The sequence below is a fragment of the Anoplophora glabripennis genome, unplaced genomic scaffold (genome assembly GCF_000390285.2).
Source record: "Anoplophora glabripennis isolate ALB-LARVAE unplaced genomic scaffold, Agla_2.0 scaffold79, whole genome shotgun sequence".
NCBI lineage: Eukaryota > Metazoa > Arthropoda > Insecta > Coleoptera > Cerambycidae > Anoplophora > Anoplophora glabripennis.
The window spans coordinates 587,859-607,669 of record NW_019416623.1 but is presented as its reverse complement, the minus strand read 5'-3'; the positions used below and the strand labels follow the sequence as shown (position 1 = coordinate 607,669).

The window sequence follows — 19,811 nt, the reverse complement described above, 5'->3', positions numbered from 1 at the left end:
AATGAAGTGCTACGCGAAAAAACGACGCGTTTTCATTGTTGAGCAATATTTTAAAAATAGTGAAGTTTTGGCAGCTACTGTTCACAATTTTCGTACAGAATATGGTCCGAATAGTGATTTAATTTCAACAACTATGAAGAGGTTAATAGAAAAAGTCATAGTGACTGGATCAACTAGTGATCTTAAACACTCTAGCCGTCCTTCAACAAGTCGTGCTACACAAAATTTCGAAGCAGTTCGTGAAAGTGTTGCTGAGAGTCCAGGAACATGAATACGGCACCGTGGTCAAGAATTGGACATTTCGAGAAGTTTTCTACAGCGTATTCTCAAGAAAGATTTGCATCTTCATGTTTACAAAGTTCAATTGATTCAAGAATTGAAGCCTACTGACTATGCAGAGCGAAGAGAGCCCGTTGAATGGTTTGTGGAACAAGTGGCTCAGTTTCAGTTTGATAGCTTCGTTAATCGACGAAATTGTCGCACTGGGGTTCAGAAAATCCACTAGTGATTGTTGAAAAACAGATGCATCCACAGCGTGTTACTGTTTGGTACAGATTTTGGGCTGGAGGCAAGCTATGGATATGAACGACATGAAGTTTCAACAAGACGGTGCCACATACCATACGGCCCGAGAAACAATTCAATTACTGCGTGAGTCATTTCCTGGTCGTGTAATTTCCCGTTTTGGTGGTCAGAATTGACCATCTAGATCATGCAATTTAACGCCGTTGGAGTTTTTTCTTTGGGGTTTTAAAATCTAATGTTTATGCCAACAAGCCCACGACCACTCATGCCTTGAAGAAGGAAATTGAGCGCTGTATCAAAGAAATTCAGCCGCTTTTATGCAAAATAGTCAAGGAAAATTTCTACAAAAGAGTACGTATGTGCCAGCAAAGCTATGGAGACCATTTACCCGATATACTTTTTCAGATACTAAGTATATGAATCAATAAAAAATTATAAGTTTTAATTAAAAACTTGTGTTTTCTATCAGAATCACTTCTCGTGTGAATTTTGGGACACCCTCTATATAAATAATACATATTTCTTTGAAAATACTATACCAAATCATGTAAGACCGTAATAATGAAAAACTTTACGCGCCCGAGTGTATAGTGAAGTACTTTACGCGTTATAGCGTAATTTTATTGCTTTACAAATTAGAGCGTAATAGTCTTTTACACATTTGTGCATACAATTAATTAATTGTAATAAAAATTCATGTAGTACCTAGAAAATTCATTAGACAAAACTCCCCAACGTAAAAAGTACATTGCTTTGTATACACTTGGTGCGCAGATTGGTATTTTATCTTCTTTGATACATTAAATGAAACGCCCCGTATTTCACCCGACAAGTCGTTATTAATTCAGTGTAACCGCCACTGAACATGTCGAGTAGTGTAACATCCTGTACTAGTTTGTCAAATCTTCAGGTAAACTTTTGCTTGTTTGAATGTAATGAATGACTTGGGAAAACCGGATTGAATATTAATTGTGCAGTTTAAATTTTATTCCTATCGCACCTATTTCTTATTTTGGTGCTGATCAAACAACACATGTGCCTTACTTTTGTGTTTTAATTTTATTTTTGAAATAAAATTGAGGATTAATCGTTGAATGTGTGAAATTTTTATTTATCGAGGCGAATAAACAACAGTAATTGATAAAGTGTGTGGTTAGGCAAGTGTTTGTTATTCAAAACTGTACTTGTTTCGAGATGCCTTGTCTAACAGGTTGTCACTGCGCGGTTTTACTAATATTTATATCGAGTGTGGCGAATTCGCTGAGGATTCCCGAGAATCCATGCCCGAATACGTTCCATTACTATAAAAAAAGTGACAATGGTGAGATATATGGAGAAGCCAACATACCTTACGACAGAAGCAGTAGCTTGAGGTTCAGCGTTAATGCTTCTTTGGTAGGATACTTCGACAAGGCGGTAAGTATGAGACACACGTTATGGATGTGGATATAATGTTTAATTACTATACAGGGTGTTTCCTAAGTTAATGTCGTGGCTTGAAGCCATTGATCTTTGAAATAATTTATGCTCTAACCTACATAACTTTGTCAAAACAAGGACGATATAAATATTACATCTTAATATCTAAATTCAGTGATTTTTAAGATATAACTAACTTTTATATTAGAATAAATGCTACAAAAACTGAGGAAAAATGTCAAGCCGTTCCAATACTTCTTTAAGTCCTGTGCTAATAAAAATTGTATCTCTTTAATATTTTATTATTCATATTTTACAAATTTATGGAAGCTTTTGAATACAAAATTGTAAAAAGGTGGGTATCAACATCTTTGAGGAAAAATAACATTATTAATTAGTTTTCTGATCTGAAACGTCACTAAACAGAAACATATTTTACATTATTAAACTCCGAAGAAAATAAAGAGCACATGACGTGAAAATATTAATGCGTGTCTATGTATTTATAATAAATAAACTGATGATGCTTGTCGCAAAATGAAACGTCGCATTAAGAATCTTATTCTTATCAAATTTTAAACACTTGACCCATATATGAAATTAAAGTGATCTCCATGATTTGTTCGAAGGTAATAAACTAAATTCGTACACAGGTTGTTAAAAAAATCCACGCAGAAAACTAAACTTTCAACAGCCACAATTTTGTTACAATCACCTGTTTTTTTTTAATTAAACAGTTACTTCAGAAGGCTTTAAAAGGATTTCTTAGTTTCATAAAATAACCCTTGATTGATCCTACCGACGCAGGAGTAGTTTTAATTATTTAAATAAATTTTCACAGGTGGTAAACTACTCAAATATCCAGAGAAAAACCTGGTTTGCAAAATTTTAATTAACAAAGCTTGTATGTTGAAATTTTTGAAAATATCACAAGCATCACTAATGTTGAAGAAAATACAGTACCAGTATGAGTATTGGTAGATTGAAGGCCTTTTTTGTAAAGAATGCAACTGAGCATATATCCAAAAAATCAAATCAAGTTTTAAATTTTCTATGGAGTGACAGAAAGTATAGTTCTTGGGCAAATCCAAATTTCTATATAAACATTTTTTTCTTTCTGATTAATAGGTTCGTTATACAAAATGTAACTAAAATACCTAGACCAACTTTAGTTACAGATTCCACGTCAGAAACTATTTAAAAATGGTCCCTATAAATATATGCCCGAAATTGCTGAAATACAGACTGTTGAAAATTGATGAAAATTAAATAAATAGATCAAATAATATTCTATTTTATTTATTGACAACATGATAACTTGCATTTGTTATTTTTTTTAATTCAAAAACTATTTAACAATGCAGTTCTAGTGACACGCATTTTACAAAGTGTAACTAAATACTTCTTCTTCTTCTTCTTAACCTGTAGCTATGTCATATTCAGATCACGTAACACCGCGACCTTGTCAGAACTATTTTGCGTCCACTGTTCAAACCTATTCAGCAAGTAGTTTGGTACTTTTTACAAAGTCCAAAAGCTTTCTTGCAGACACTTGGGTTCCAAAAAGGTTTTCCCAGAAGCGCCATTCTACTACGTGCAACTGGCCCAGGATATGCACAAAAGTTTCGTTCACCGAGTCACATCCTCGGCAGATGGAACTGTCTACAAGCTTGTATAGATGTTTCTTAAAGTGACTGTGTTCGTTTATAAGTCTTGTCACTTTCTTGAGCCGAATTTTATTCAAGCTCAGTAACTCATTAGTTCTTTTCTGCAAAGAACACAGCATCCTTCGAATGGCTTTGCCCTGACCTTGAAGACCAGTATTTCTTATGTTCTAACAGTCCATTTGCCCAGAGCCCTCCAATGAACGCTGTTTCAGATCCCTTCCCAGCAAGTCCATCCGCTTTCTCATTTCCGCCAATGTATCCTGGCACCCAACATAGTCTAACTGTATTAGTAGTAGCTAGTTCAGTCATCATTTGTAAACATTTCCACACAAGTTTTGAACATACTTTATGTGTGTCTAAAACCTTAATTGCTGCTTGAGCGTTAGAGAATTTGTATGAGTTTATGTCTATACCCTTACGTACATTCTCTGATAAACATGACATTATCGTGAGGATTTTTATTTGAAATACAGTGGGAAATCTCCCCAGACTGCAGCTTGCACTCCATCTGGGGCTGAGTCAATATATTCTTACAGACACCCCCTGGTCGTTTTGGAGTCGACCGTAAACCATCTTCCCAGGGTGTCAAACTTTTCCTCCCATTTGCTTTAATCCTCTATTCGACTCTCAAATGGCTTGTAGAAGTGAAACCTTGGAACCGTCTTGTGGAATAACATCTCCAAATGTTTCCATAATCCTGGAATAGGGACTACCTCTCCAGTCGTTATTGTTCCTGATTTGTAACTAAAATACTTAGTCAAACTTTAATTACAGATTCCACGTCACAAACTAATAAAAAATGGTTTCTCTTAATATGTGTTCACAATTATGAAAATATAACTTTTTAAATAATAATTTATTTAATTAATGAAGAACGTGATTACTTGTATTTTTTATTGATATTCCATTATTTCTAAAACAATTTAAGTATATATTCTTGTGACACGCAACAGTGGGACATTTTTATAAATATTTGATAATTCTAGTTCGCATGAACTAATCCAGCATACCGAAACTACACTTCAATATGTAAAAAAATATGACATGTACATACGTTTGTGGATAGTCAAAATTAAAGTTACATACCAAAATAAAAAAAATCAAAATGGGGAATATTTATAGGAACTTTTTTAGGTAATTCAGGTTAATTGAAAATAGCTTAATACTTTTAAAATAAACTAAACACTGGGTATATTAACCTGCTTAAATGTTTGACATACTTTAAAAGCTAGACATACAGATAAAAAATTAAAAAAAATTATTGTTCCAATAATGTATATCCAATGACCATCATTATGTGTGTAGTAGACGTAAACGATGTTATATTATGGCAATTAATATGAACCCTCTGTATATAACAGAACCGCTTATTTTTCCACTACTAGTATTGTCTTGTGGAAAGGAATTTGTTCCGGTTTTGAGCATACGCGGCATTGCTCACTTCATGAGTCAGTAGATTGGATTTCATATCATAATTGATTACATTTCTTTAGATAATTTAATTTAGAATTACAGACATACCTATAGTAGTTGCTATCAAAAGAAAGGCTAAACTAGGAAACGAAGAATATGCTCTTGAAATGTCAATCATCAATTAAATTATTCCTGTTCGTAATGTGTAGGTTACTTATATTAAAAAAAAAAACATTTCTCCTTCAAACATTTGTATTAATGAGTACTTTAACAACTTAAAAAGACACAACTCGTATTCCAGAAGTACTTATTAGATTAGATATTAGATTCCTTTTTTTCTGGTACCTTGCATCAAATACTAACTTTATGCGTGCAGTACAGAGTGACAAAAAAGTTATGGTTTGCCGCCATGTCAGAAAAACGGAAAGAGCAAGTAAGGAACCACAAGTGGAGGTTTTTACGGCATGAAGTATTAGATTTAAACTTCCATCTTGGTAAGTTTACCGTCCTAAAGGCTTGACCTCATCGAAATTACTTTTTCCAATTTCGTATTTTTTTACATCATATTTAAATCTTTTTTCTTCAACAACTTTTATTAAAACAGTTTTGCGATATCGTTTCCCTTTCAAAAATTATAAGACGATATGTATATAGAAATTAAACACCAGCTGATGAAGTCTATAGTGATTTGTCAGCATTTCCATGCAGAGCATACTTTCAATGTTCATATTTAATATTGACATGTCTCAATTATTTTCATGCAAACTTACTACTTTTATTTAAAAAATAATATTCAATGAAGAAGTAGATATAATTCTGATATTTGAAGATGGTCGGAAAGACAATTGATTGTCCAACATTGCAACGAGAACTGTGCTTTGTCCATGGAGATGCTTTGACTGTTTGTTGCATATACATTATGCTAAGGATAAAAATGTTATGTAAAAGATGAATATATGGATATGTGTAGTGATAGAACCTACAGAGCTTACAAGTATAAGTATAACTATGGCTTATAATTTTTGTTTTAAATTTAAAAAGTTAAATGTAAAAAGCGGGGGATGGTAAAAGACTATCCAATTATACAGGGTCGCTGATATGTTTGGAAATGGTCGATTATCTTCTAAAGTAAGGTAACTATCGAAAAATCATAAGACACAAACGTTTTAGGGTTTTTAAATATCTATTACAATAAAGAAAAATTAGGTATACAGGATCAGTCTAAAAGTCATGACGAAACAAAGTTGCATTTTCTTTAATAAAAAAAAATTTTAATTCTTCTTGAAATTCTAAACAAAATTCATACGACACCTCATGTACCTAAACATAACCGTTTTCGAGATATCGAACTTTGAAAATCAATTTCTTATAAATTATACAAAAATATTTTAATACATTTAGTTTATAGTCCATCAAGTTACATTTGAAAGTTTCTAGCTCCATAACAACGCCGTGTCGTTCTTTTGTCTAATAGTGATTGTCTAGATAAGACATGTCAAAAATACATTTCGTGTGAATAATATTCTCGCAAAAAAAAAGTAGTGGATATTTTTCCGATCGGGAACGTAGGTATTTCTAAATCAACCGTTTGAAAAACATTGCAGCGTTTTCATGAAACTGGACGTGTTATAGATTGACGAAAAAGTGGGAGACCAGTAAGCGTTACAAATGAAGAAAATTTTTTAAATGTCATGTTAGATGTGATGGAAAATCCAATAAATTCGACACAACAGAGGGCTTTAAATCATAACATGAATCGATATTCCATTAAAAAAAATTTACAAACGGGAAAAATTACATGTACCTATAAAAAATTCATTTTTTTACAAGAATTGAGTGAATCGAGTTCTGCGAAGCCATTATGAATAAATTAAACAAAAATGTCAACTTTGTCGCCTCTATCGTTTTCTGAAGAATCTACATTTTGTTTAAATAGACACGTAAACCGACACAACAGTAGATATTGGTCAAACTAAAATCCACATTGGATGGAGGAAGTTCACACCCAACGACCACAGAAACTATATTTTTAGTGTGGCATTATTGGTGGACATGTCATACGACCCTATTTTATAAAAGGAAATCTGACCCTTGAACATATATTTATTACTTTTGCAAGAACGCAATAATTTGGGGCCCTTTTTCTTTTATAAATTTGAGAGTAGTAAAAAGTTACTTTCAAAGTTCGATATCTCGAAAACGGTTAAGTTTAGGTACATGATGAGCTATATGAATTTTGTTTAGAATTTCCAGAAGAATTGAAATATAGAATAATATACAGGGTACTCCATTAAAGAAAAAACAACTTTGTTTCGTCATGACTTTTTGACTGATCCTGTATACTTAATTTTTATTTTCTTTGTTGTAATATATTTTTAAAAACCCTAAAACGTTTGTGTTTTATGATTTTTCGATAGCAATCTTACGTTAGGAAGTAATTGACCATTTCCATACATATGAGCGACTATTTGTACAGGATGTTTCAGAAAGACTTCCGGTAAATACAGGGGGTTATAGTACGACAAAAAATATGGATTTTTTTTCTTATAAACTATGTATCTCCTCTTGTTTTCGAGATACAGAGCGACAAAATAAAATTTTTTAAATAGAATTTTTACGAAAATTTACAAACGGTACAAAATATTTTTATGAAATTTGGTATCCCGGGGTTTTTAAGGATGCCAAATACGCTGGTCTAATTATTTTTTGTATATTTCATAGAAGGCGCTAGTTATGCTACATTCCTATTACATTTTAAGTTCTAATTTTTTTAAGATTAGGTTTATTACCTTTCGGGCTCCAATTTCTAATGTAAGTACAATTTTTTTTTTTCTAAAATTAATGTGCTCTTGTTAGAACTTTCTAATGTGGACGGTTTTCAAGAAAAAAGGCTTTTAATTGAACTCTTACAATATTACAGTGTAGAAAATAAGTTACTTTTCTCAAAGTAGGCTTATGTCAAAACTTATTGATGAATGTCTCGTGAACAACACATAAATTCTAAGTAATATTTTAAACTCTAATTACCTTTATATAAAAATTTTAGTGTCTACAATTAGTCATTATTAACTACAGTCACTAACAGTCACTAAAATCTTGATATAAGGTTAATTAGAGTTTAAAATATTACTAAGAATGTATGCGTTTTGACATAACCCTACTTTGAGAAAAGTCACTTATTTTATACACCATAATATTGTAAGAGTTTAATAAAAGTCTTTTTTCTCGAAAACCGTCCACATTAGGAAGTTCTAACAAGAGTATCTTATTTTTAGAAAATAAAATTATACATTAGAAATGGGAGCCCGAATGGTGAAAAACCTAGCCTTAAAAAAAAATAGAACTTAAAATGTAATAGGAATATAGCATAACTAGCGCCATCTATGAAATATCCAAAAAGAAATTTGACCAGTGTATTTGGCATCCCTAAAAACCCCGGAATATCAAATTTCGTAAAAATATTTCGCACCGTTTGGAAACTTTCGTAAAAGTTCTATTTAAAAAATTTTATTTTGTCGCTCTATATATCGAAAACAAGAGGAGATAGACATATAGTTCATATGACAAAAAATTCTTATTTTTTGTCGTACTATCACCCCCTGTATTTACGGGAGGTCTTTCTGAAACACCCTGTATATCTATATTGTTTTTAATTGTAAATTTTTAAATATGAAGGAAACATTTAAAGAATGTTAATAATTGAATGCATACAGTTATGGCAAAAAATGACTTATTTGTATCTAAAAAGTAGTAGTAAAACAAGATATTTGATGGTATTGTCATAAAACTCGTTGTACTAAATGACAACCTAACTGCGATACAAACTTTTGCTAGAATAAAAATTACCATAATAAAAAGATGATCTTGCAACAATAAATAATACGTTTTTTATGGCAGCATCGTAACCTTTCCGAAGTCTATTTGAAGCGGATATTTTATTTGGGTTAATCAATTTCTACTTGTAACTAAATGATATTTCCCTCAGTATATTACAATCTAAAGCATAGACAAAATCTACATACTTTTGCCCGAATACAAAAATATATAAAGGTATTTAAAAACTTTTTTTGAACTTTTGTATAAAAATATTTATGTTCTAAACACAAATACTTGCCCACAAAGTACAAACAACTAATGTGGGTATATTTATTCACAAGTGCAGGCTAATGCAGAGTATTGCAATTCTAAATTTTATATCTTGGGCATAATTAGACCGATTGTTTTAGGGTTGTCAACAATGTCATTTTAAAAACTCGACTCAAAAGATTTTCAGGAGTTATACTCCCTCTTGCAATATGTCAGCCTCAAACGTATTTTACTTTCTTTCTTAAAATCAGAAATATGTAGCCTGCAAAATTTCTATAGCTAATTCATTTTGAAATGTATTCTTTGAGATACCGAGTAACTAATATTTTGAGATGTGAACAAATTACTTCTGTCCTTAAACTTTGAAGCAAGAAAAAATATTTCATTAACGCTTGTTTTTGTTTATAAGCAAATGTTTTTGTTTTCGTATCAGTCATTTCTTTAAAAATATTTGAAAATAAGCATTGTATATCTGTACGTACTAGGCATAATATGTAATATTATATCTAATTTAATTATAACATATTTGTTTGTGTATAATTTGTTTATATAAACTTGTAATATTTACAACACAATCTTATCTAAAAGTTTACTTGTTTAGTTTTAATTACGTTTCTTTCATTTTAGGAATTAAAAATTCAGTTGGCCACCCCTCCGACACCATTCGCCAATGAACCGGTGCTTAAATACAACATATTTTTTCCTTTTAAAAATGTGATACCTAAAATAACCCAACTGACATACAACGGACGCGTATACTGCTCAGGGCCCCCTGAACCACGTAAATAGCTATGAAGACAAAAAATACCTTCATTAAAAGTATACATTTTAGTGATACCTGGTACTCCTGGAGTCACGAACGTGTGGGCTAGTCATTCATACTCGTTCTCCAGCATACTTAGCCGAGAGAAAGATAGTGCTGATAATTTTGTTACCTCAACCCAAGAGAATACTATTTCTGATTACGATATACCCGTTAGAGATCCCGTTGCTGCTGTCAATTCGAATAATAGTTCAAGGTCAAATTTCAATGATAATCCGTTCCTTAATATCGGTAACTCAGGGTAAGTAAAAACAAAAAATATCTCGTCGAAGGTAAAGCTGTTATAGCTTTCTATGTATAGTCTTAATTCTACGAGGGTGATTCAAATATAAACACGATTTTTTATAATCCAAGGAAATTGTAGGGGTTACAGAGGGTAGAGATTGCTATGTATTTTAACCACGGGTATAATTTACAATGTAAATATGTCCGAGGAAAGTAATTTCCAAAATTAAAGATATTTACGTAGTTTAATCGATTATTTTTTGCTGTCCACATGGAAAGTAACCATTTATACACGCGTACCAACTAATTGCGGTTTTGACAAGTCATATGTCAAGAAAATTATTTAGAATACGACTTCAGTCTTTTAGTTTCATAAAGCAGGTTAAATCTAACTCTAATATACTGTAATAGGTAGTGTTTAAAAGATAACAACATTTTAATAGCGAATTTAAAGACCCTTTAAACGATCGAAAAATTTATTGCAGCCAGTTAAATAGTGTCGTAAAGTTGAAAATTGCACTATTTACAAAGCAACTTAAATTACTCAGGAACAAATTTAACAAATAATCCAATAAGCGGCTACCTAATAATAAAAAAATAAGGTACTTAAACAGTTAGTTATTAAAAAATCAAATTTAGTAAACGAATTGAGTTGAAACTGATAATTTTATCATTATTTTATAAATATAAATATTTGAAAAAAAATCTTTATAGTTTATCACCATAAGGACTGTGACGTCTCGAAATTATTCTTCCTAGTTTCATAAATATTTTTTGCATCTAGTGAAAGTCCTCTTTTTCTCAATAGCTTCTATTAAAAAAATATATAATGTATACAGATTTATTCACATAACTGGTTCATTAAAAGGATACGAAGTTACCATGATAGAAATTTGTTGAAAATTTGAATACCCAGGCCATGAACTTTTCACTGAAAACATTTTCAAAACTGTTGCACTTCCGATTATACCGGAAGTTCCTACTAGCTTTGTTATTTTAAATGGGACACCCTATACATTATTGTATTTTCGGATCGTATGTGAAATTTGAGGGCCACTTTATTAAATATTCCCTGTACCTAGGAGTTATAGAATTTGACATATTAATTTTTAAATAAAGAATTTGACAGAGCAAAGGTCCGCGGAGATGCTAGTAACTCTTTTCAGAAGTTTGATATCAAGTGGATTTTTGGTTTTTGGTACCTGTAAAGGGCATAGGTAACGCTAAATTATGGTATACCAACTTAATACTAAATACTTAGTACCTAGTACTTAATACTTAATACTTAATATTTAGTACTTAGTACTTAGTACTTATTACTTAATACTTGGAATACATTTTGTTAACTTAAATGGAACACCATGTAAATTTTTACTATGTCGTATGCAGATTGAAATTTCCTTTCAAACGATAGAAGTATTGTTAGGGTTGCCTTACTGCTTTTAGTGATATTTGCAATTTTCTATTTTTTGGACAGTTTTTCTCGTCTCAGTCCTGTTGTCAAACTGGCCATCACCAGAAACACGCTCCAAAAACAATTGAAATAACTTGACATTTGTCAAGTTAGTTGTCAAATTATTGTTATGTCTGCAATAGGTTTTGCTGAAAATTTAAATAAAAATGTCTGGGGATCGTGTAAATTATATTAATGAGGATTATTTCTGTTTGTTTGTTAGTTATGGAAAGAAGCAGCAAATTCTCTACAAATTCTTGAAATTACTTTGTCGCATTTTCCATAAATAACAAACATATTAAAATAATCCTCATTAGTTTAAATAATTTAAGCGATCCACAGGCATTTTTATTTTAATTTTCGGCAAAAACTATTCAGACGCCACAACAATTTGACAACTAACTTGACAAATGTCAACATACTTCAATTGTTTTTAGAGCGTTTCTGGTCATGGCCAATTTGACAACAGGTCTGATAGGAGAAAAGGAGAAAAACTGCCCAAAAAATAGAAAATTGCAAATATCTCTAAAAATAATAACGGCAATCCTAATAATGCTGATATGGCTTGAAAACAAATTTTAATCTACATACGACAGAATAAAAAAATACATTTAAGTTAACAAAATTATAGCTGTTTGAAGTTATTAAAATGTAGCAGCAAAAATGAAACACCTAGTATTAAATGTTTTAATTTGTTAATATACCTTAATGTTATCTATGCCCTTTACAGGTACCAAAAATTCACTTGATAACACGCTCCTAAAAAGAGTTACCTACTAGCATCTCCGCGGATCCTTGGATGTCAATCTTTTTCTTTAAAAATTAACTTCTCAAATTCTATAACTAAGTACTAGGTGTAGGCAATATTTAAAGTAACCTTGAAATTTCACGTACAATCCGAAAATGCAATAATATATGTATAGAGTGTTTCATTTAAAATAACGAAGTTGGTGGCAACTTCCAGTATAAGCGGAAGTGCAACAGTTTTGAAAATATTTTCATTGAAAAGTTCTTCTAATGAATCAGTTGCGTGAATAATCCTGTATATAGAGAAATATAGTGATTTGTCGGCGTTGCTGTGGAAAACAACATATTTCAATGCATTCATTCATTGCTGACATATTTACTACGTTTATTAAAAAATATGAATTCTCAATGAAGAACTAAATATAATTCTAGACGGCTATATAGAGACAAATGATTTATGTTAAAAATGAATATAAACATTGAAAGTATCTTGTTTTCCATGGAAATACTGATAAAACTAGGGTTGCTTAAATTACAAAAAGGTTGCATATTTTCATGCCCAATCGGATTATGAAAAGAAGTTGGATATAAGTCTCACCATTACTGAAATAAGTTGAAAAAACTGAAAACTTAACTTTTCTTATTTCTTCCATATCTTTTTTTATGTATTATTAAAAGTAGAGTAATGAAAATCGGTACCTACCTATGTATACATAAGCTGGTATGCTTTATCTGTTGGACGGTTAAAACATCTTCCAGGTCTATTAGATCCTTATGTTTTTGTAACCAACTGTTTAATTCTTATGGACGCCATATTGGCTTTTTACACCACTAGATGAAGTATTATTTCTAGTTCAACGATGTATGGGTGAAAAGATTTTATTAATTACCAAAAAAACATCAATTTTATGATTTATTTAATTCGATCATAGCAGCCATGAAAACAAATGATAATGTTGACATTTCTGTTTAAAAGTTTAAAAGTAAACTATTATCTGCTACTCGCTACTGTAAATACGTGTATAAGTGTTTTTATTATTTATTCGTAATGGCACAATATTCAATAAATGAAAAACTAGTTATGTACAATGTCTGTTTTCTTGACATAGTCTATTTATTAGATATTGAAAGTGTAATTTAGTGCTAGAGGGGACATGCAGTAATTAATTCCCACAACAGTATAATACTAACGTTTATATTTGATTAACCATGGTATTTTCTATAAGCTGCCTATGCCTGTGATTGTATTAATTTTAGTAAACATTCAACATGTATTTAATATTGTAAATATAGTGTATTGTAATGTAACCATTATGGAAAATAAAGAGTTCTAGTGCTATTAGCGTTCTTATAAAATTTTCAATACACAAAAATAATATTATTGCGAAAGGGAACTGTTTCCTGTTTTCATGTCTTGAGAATTTTAATTCTATTTAACATTTTTGCAGATCTACTGAGACACCTAAAGAAGCGCCTAAAGTTTCCATTGACGAAAAATGTGGTATTGCAAACAATTTAGCTGTGCCTTTAATTATTGGAGGAACAGAAACTCAAGAAGGACAATATCCATGGTTGGCGGCCCTATTTTCTTATAATTCTAACAAAAATAGTTATGAATATAGATGTGCCTCCAATCTGATCTCAAAAAAACACGTGGTAACAGGTGAGAAATTATTATAGTTCAAAATTGGTAATAATTGTATTATTAAAGGAAACACAATTGATATAATACAAGGTAAATAATACATAATTGCGCAGCCACACAAAAAAAGTTGTCTGTACTTTTCATGCGATATATGTTATCCGTAGTATTTTTGCCTCCTGATCACGAATCCGTGTCATAATTGAGCTATCGCATCACAGAAATTTCCTAACCTCAAAAAACAGGTCAAAAATAGCAAAAATTTACGAAAAAGTGCTAGGAAAAATACAAAAATGTTTTTTTTCTATATTCAAATGTTCATTTATATGGTAAAGACCCCGCCGAATGTGAATCCGCAGTCGAAATTGATGGTTCTTTTTCTACCTCAAAAAAAACGGGTCAATTAAGGTCAGATATCACGAATTTTCAAACATTAACAGATTCGCACCAAATTTGGTATACTGAGGTTTTCGGGACCGCTGATCACGGATCCGAGGTCAATTTTGCAAAATTCAAGATGGCGGATGCAAGATGGCCGACCAAATTTTCAAAAATTATTATTTGATCTATTCTATTGATCTATTGATTCGCAGCAAATTTGGTAGACGGGGGTTTTCGGGGTGGCTGATTACGTATTCGGGGTCAGAATTGCGAAATTCATTTTGTAATGTTTTTGTTTACTGTATAACCCGAGTACCCAATCATGTTTTAACATTCTTTTTTTCGACTGTATCTTGTTCTTTTTTCTGTAAAAGATGTTTTCACGGGTTTTCTGCCTAATTTCAGATAATACAGGTACAATACAATATAAGTACATAGGTAATTGATTAAATTTTTAAAAACGAATCTTGTAAATCTGATCTCAAATTCGTGATCAGCGACTCCGAAAACTTCCGTATACCAAATTTAGGGCGAATCTGTTATTTTTTTAAATTCGTGATATTGACCTTAATTGAATCATTTTTTTGAGGTTCGAAAAAGAACCATCAGTTTAATCTTTCCTGGGACTTTTTCGTGAATTCTTGCTATTTTTTGACCTGTTTTTTGAAGTTAGGAACTTCCTGTGATGATAGCTCAAATACTACGGATGAAAAGTACAGACAACTTTTTATGTGTGTGGCTGTATTATTAAAGAAAGTGTGCTGTCAATTATTTAAGGACTATGGAAAATTATAGACATATTTTAATCATAAATTATTGAGAATATTAAAAAGTTTCTTATAGTAGACTGATTAAATTAAAAATTCTGTTTAACATTTCTATTTTAGATTACAATTATCTGTCATAAACATACTGGACTACTTTTCAATGCAATAGTCTATAGGTTACAAGAACAGGGTCTTCGTGAACATCACTATCATATTCCAGCTATTCTCATTAATTAGAAGATTTGTTTTTTTATCATTTTTTATTAATGTCGCTTGTCCTGTTTTGACAATTTTCATATCAAATTTAATGATTTAGTTAGTCAATTTAACTTTTTTCGTTTTTACTTTCTTCTGCCTTATCTACAGGGTGTCCCCAAATTAGGGGGAAATATTTCTACGGCGTGTTCTATGTCGAAAAAGATTACTTTTTCTTTATATAAACATGGGTCCAAAAATTCTTCCTAAGAAAGTTATAGTCACTTAAAGGGACCACGCTGATGATGTTTTTTTTCTAAATAACTCCGAACCATTTGAGATAAATTTATAAAATTTGATAACTAGCTCAACTCTTACGTGCTCAGTCAGCCACTAAAACGAAATTTACAAATTTTCATCACATACATTCCAACACTGGGGGAGGGGGCTAAAATTTACTATACGTATAACTTTTTATGCGTTGACTTTTTTAACTTTTGACTGAAAAGTATGAAATTTCATAGTTTTTTATGAAAAAAAAGGTACTCTTGGTTCATAATGGTAGAATGCTCCATTTTTTTGTAAAATCCGTTTAAAAATAATGTTATATGTGTTAATCACTGGGAATCGAAATTGTCAATATTTTTTATCATCGCAGGTTTTGAATAACAAACATGCGTTTGGCGTCATTTGCATTGCCAGTTCAGTTATTTACTCTTTGCGAAGTGTTATCAGTCGAAAATGCAATATTTGACCGGAAATGGGTATTATGAATATCTGCTAGCCCTACGTTGGTACATCCTCATCAAACAGTGACTCGTTTTGGTTGCATTTGTGTCTCAACAATCACTCGTCGATTTTTTGAACCCCAAGTACGACAATTTTGTCGATTAACGAAGCCATCATGAAAAGAGCCTCATCGCTAAAGATAATTGTGTTCAAAAAATTAGCATCCATTTGTTCCATAATCCATTCAATGAACTCTCTTCGCTGTGCGTGGTCAATAGACTTCAGTTTTTGAGTCAATTTTCCTGAACTTTTGCCAACACTGTCACAAACTGGTTTGATGTTTTGTATTGAACTTGTTGAAGGGCGGCCAGATGTTGAAGATCACTATGTAATTGATCCAGTCTCCTTGAATTTTTCAATTAATTTCTTCACAGTTGATGAAGTGAAATTACTATTCACCTTCATTATTTTTTATTATATTGCTCAACAATGGAAACGTGTTGTTTTTTCATATAGCGCCCCATTTTTAATAACCCTGAACTGTCAGCTGTCACGCTGTCTTTTTTTTCATTGGCAACACTAAAGTGTTTGCACAAATGGCGCAAAATTCAAATCGTGTTTGAATTTTGGAACACCATTTTGAAAATATTGACATCTGTCCACCAAATTTAGTAAAATTTGTACAAAACAATTAATTGAAATCGTTCGCTAGAAGTACTAGAAGTCATTCATTATTTTCTTGTAGAAACAAAGTCGCACAAGAAAAAACATTACACATACCTATATTACAAGTTATGTCTAACTTTTTATTTCCATTATGTTATTTGAAAATGTGACAAAATCATCTGTCTATGTTGTACGAAAATGTAACACAACTTATAACCGTAAAGTCGGTATCAACTTTTCTCTTTTAAACATAATGGCGTAATTTCCATTCCAAATTTATCTATTTAGTCGATAATCTAGTTTTATGTTTCAGCTGCTCGCTGTGTTCAATACTACAAAATCCAAGTTGTTAAAACTGAGGATATTCTGATTGTATTAGGAAAAAATGACCTGACACACTGGGCAACAAACGGAGCTGTCACCAGAGGTGCTTCCAAAGTACAGAGCCATCCTTACTTTAAAGAAAATTCAAAATCTGCCCATGGAGACGTTGCAGTAATAACCCTAGGTGAGTCTTAACTAAAACACGTTTTGATAGAAGGAATGTTGTAAAGATTTCTCAGACATCAAAAGATCATTTTTTTTAGATAAACCAATTCAGATATCGAAGACAATCAGACCTGTCTGCTTGTGGGAGGGCAGTGAAGACTTGGATCCCCTAGTGGACAAGAAGGGAACCTTAGCTGCTTGGGGGGCAGACCAAAATGCTAAGGCGAAGGCTGAGTTGGTTACTCTGAAAGCGAATCATGTGGAAATACCTATCGCTTCCCAGTTCGATTGTCTCAAGTCCGATAAGATTTTCCGCAACCTAACATCGGAAATGACGTTTTGTGCAGGTATATTTAAGTTTTTTTTAGAAAATATCTTGCGTTGAGTAAGAAATAGTTCCTCACTAAATGGTAAAAGGGTACATATAAGTATTGATCTGAAACAACTTAATTAAACTTTTATGAACCAGGCAACATAATACTCACCAGAGGGTATTTGTCAGTCCTCTATATTGTGCTCTTCTAAATTAAATATCGCTGTTAACCAAATACTTCCATAAAGCAATTTATTGCTTTAATAATAATTCTAAAAAATAATACTTATTTTAGGAGCCAAGGATGGAAGAGGACCTTGTGTGGGAGACAGTGGAGCTGGTTTTGTCATACCAAAAAATCGCATTTTTTACTTAAGAGGAGTAGCCTCTATAGCAGCACCTAGCAAGAAGGACGGTTTGTGCGACTTGAGCAAATACACAATTTTCTGCGATGTGGCCAAATTCGGAAGCTGGATAAAATCTTGCATGGAGAGTTAGAGTATTTAATTAGTGAATTTCATCGAAGTTATAACAACTAATTATTTATATACTTCTATAACTGATTTAACAGTTTACATATGTATATCCTTATATTATATGCTTTGTGTGTTTTTGAGAGAATTGTCGACTTCAGGAGAATACTTGCCACATACTGTACGATTGAACAATAACAGTAAAATTATTTATTCTAGAATTGTTTCAATTAATTTACATATATTATCTCAAGTCAACTATTAAGTTTATGACATTCAGACTGTAGAATCTTGGTAAATTGGTAATTGGTCAATTCGTTCATTTCAACATTAGTTGAAGTGTACCAATCTAAAATCAACTCATATTGGTCATAGATAACCAGTCTCTCGTGATCATAGGTATCACATAAAAAAATATCCTAACATTAGATCAAATTATTATTGTTTCTAGTAAGTAATTACTCTTCAGACAGAATAAGCGTATTTGACAATAAACTGACAATATTTTATGAACAGAATAAATAAGCAGATATTTGAAGGAAGAAAACTTTTTATTATTTTGAAACATTATCGGAAACAGCGATATAATGAATAGTATATAAACATATGACTGAATGAATAAAGAAAAAGTGAAGAGATGCTATATTAGAAGTTGTGACAGATCTAGCAACATGAGGAGGACCTTTATCTAAAAGTGTTTCTTTCCTTCATATACTGAAATTTTTTGTAAATACTTAACTTTGCTCATTACCATATCTTTTGGCCCTTAAGGGGGCGATTTAGTATGTATATTTCTACCGTGTAACAGAGCTTCAGATGAGGACACAAATCATCGAAGAAACTAACATAATTGAATATTATTATATATCAATGTATTCGCAATGGTTCCCGCTAGTGAGTGAGATAAATTTCAATGCTCATGAGAACAGAAGAATAATTTAAATAAATGCAACCTCAATATTAACCATACAGTTAGTCTGTCAATATATTGCATTTACGACGGAACTAGGTCAGGCACAATAACCAAACTACTTCACTCACTAGAACGGACACCTATGATCATTTGTATTTAATTTTCAGATTAATATTTATTAATAATTCTATAATTTGTGTCCTCGAGTAAAATGATAACATTTTACACGACTCCATATTTATTTCATATTTAAACCAGAATTGTAGTGATTTCTAGCTAAATACAAGAATTTGTAAGTATAATTAGTTTGTATACTCTGTCACAGGTGTCGCTACCCTTGAAAATGAAAGCTAAAACACAGAGTTGGGTTATAAAATGCGTGCTAAAATAAAGCATAATGGTCTAATATTATCTTTGATATATAAATATGAGTAATTTTTTAAAAGTACCTAATTAATAAGATTTTGTAAAGCTTAAGTAGTACGAAAATATAACGCATAAAAAACCAATAATATGTACTAATTTTTCTTTATTAAGAACAAAGATTAAATTTTACGTACAGGGTGTCCTACATAAAATCGTTATTTATGTTCTAGCCTTGGTAGCTTCAAAATAAATTTACAGCTTAAAAATTAGTCTGGCTCAGGTAGATTTCTTTTTCAATCTACAAATCAGTAGCTACTTACCGATAAGAAGGAAACCACTGGATATTTAATGAAAAAAGTGACGACCAAAAAAGTAATTCATTCTTGAATATGAATATAACTAACACGATTTTAATTTCATATTGTCTTAACAATCAACTTTTGCTTATTTTTAAAATGTTTATTTTTTTAATTTCTTTTTTGAGTTTCCATTAGGTATACAAGCCGGGTCTTTACATTT

At 31.3% G+C, this 19,811-nt stretch overlaps 1 protein-coding gene across 1 annotated transcript; it reads left to right on the top strand.

Moving 5' to 3' along the window:
- The first annotated feature begins 1,448 nt into the window (after window positions 1–1,448).
- Window positions 1,449–18,227, top strand: LOC108917165 (serine protease gd). Its single transcript, XM_018723644.1, has 7 exons — window positions 1,449–1,941; window positions 9,738–9,891; window positions 9,943–10,174; window positions 13,807–14,021; window positions 17,052–17,246; window positions 17,326–17,574; window positions 17,836–18,227. The coding sequence occupies exons 1-7, from the start codon at window positions 1,720–1,722 to the stop codon at window positions 18,036–18,038; spliced, it is 1,470 nt and encodes a 489-aa protein (XP_018579160.1). The 5' UTR covers window positions 1,449–1,719; the 3' UTR covers window positions 18,039–18,227.
- Window positions 18,228–19,811: the final 1,584 nt, after the last annotated feature.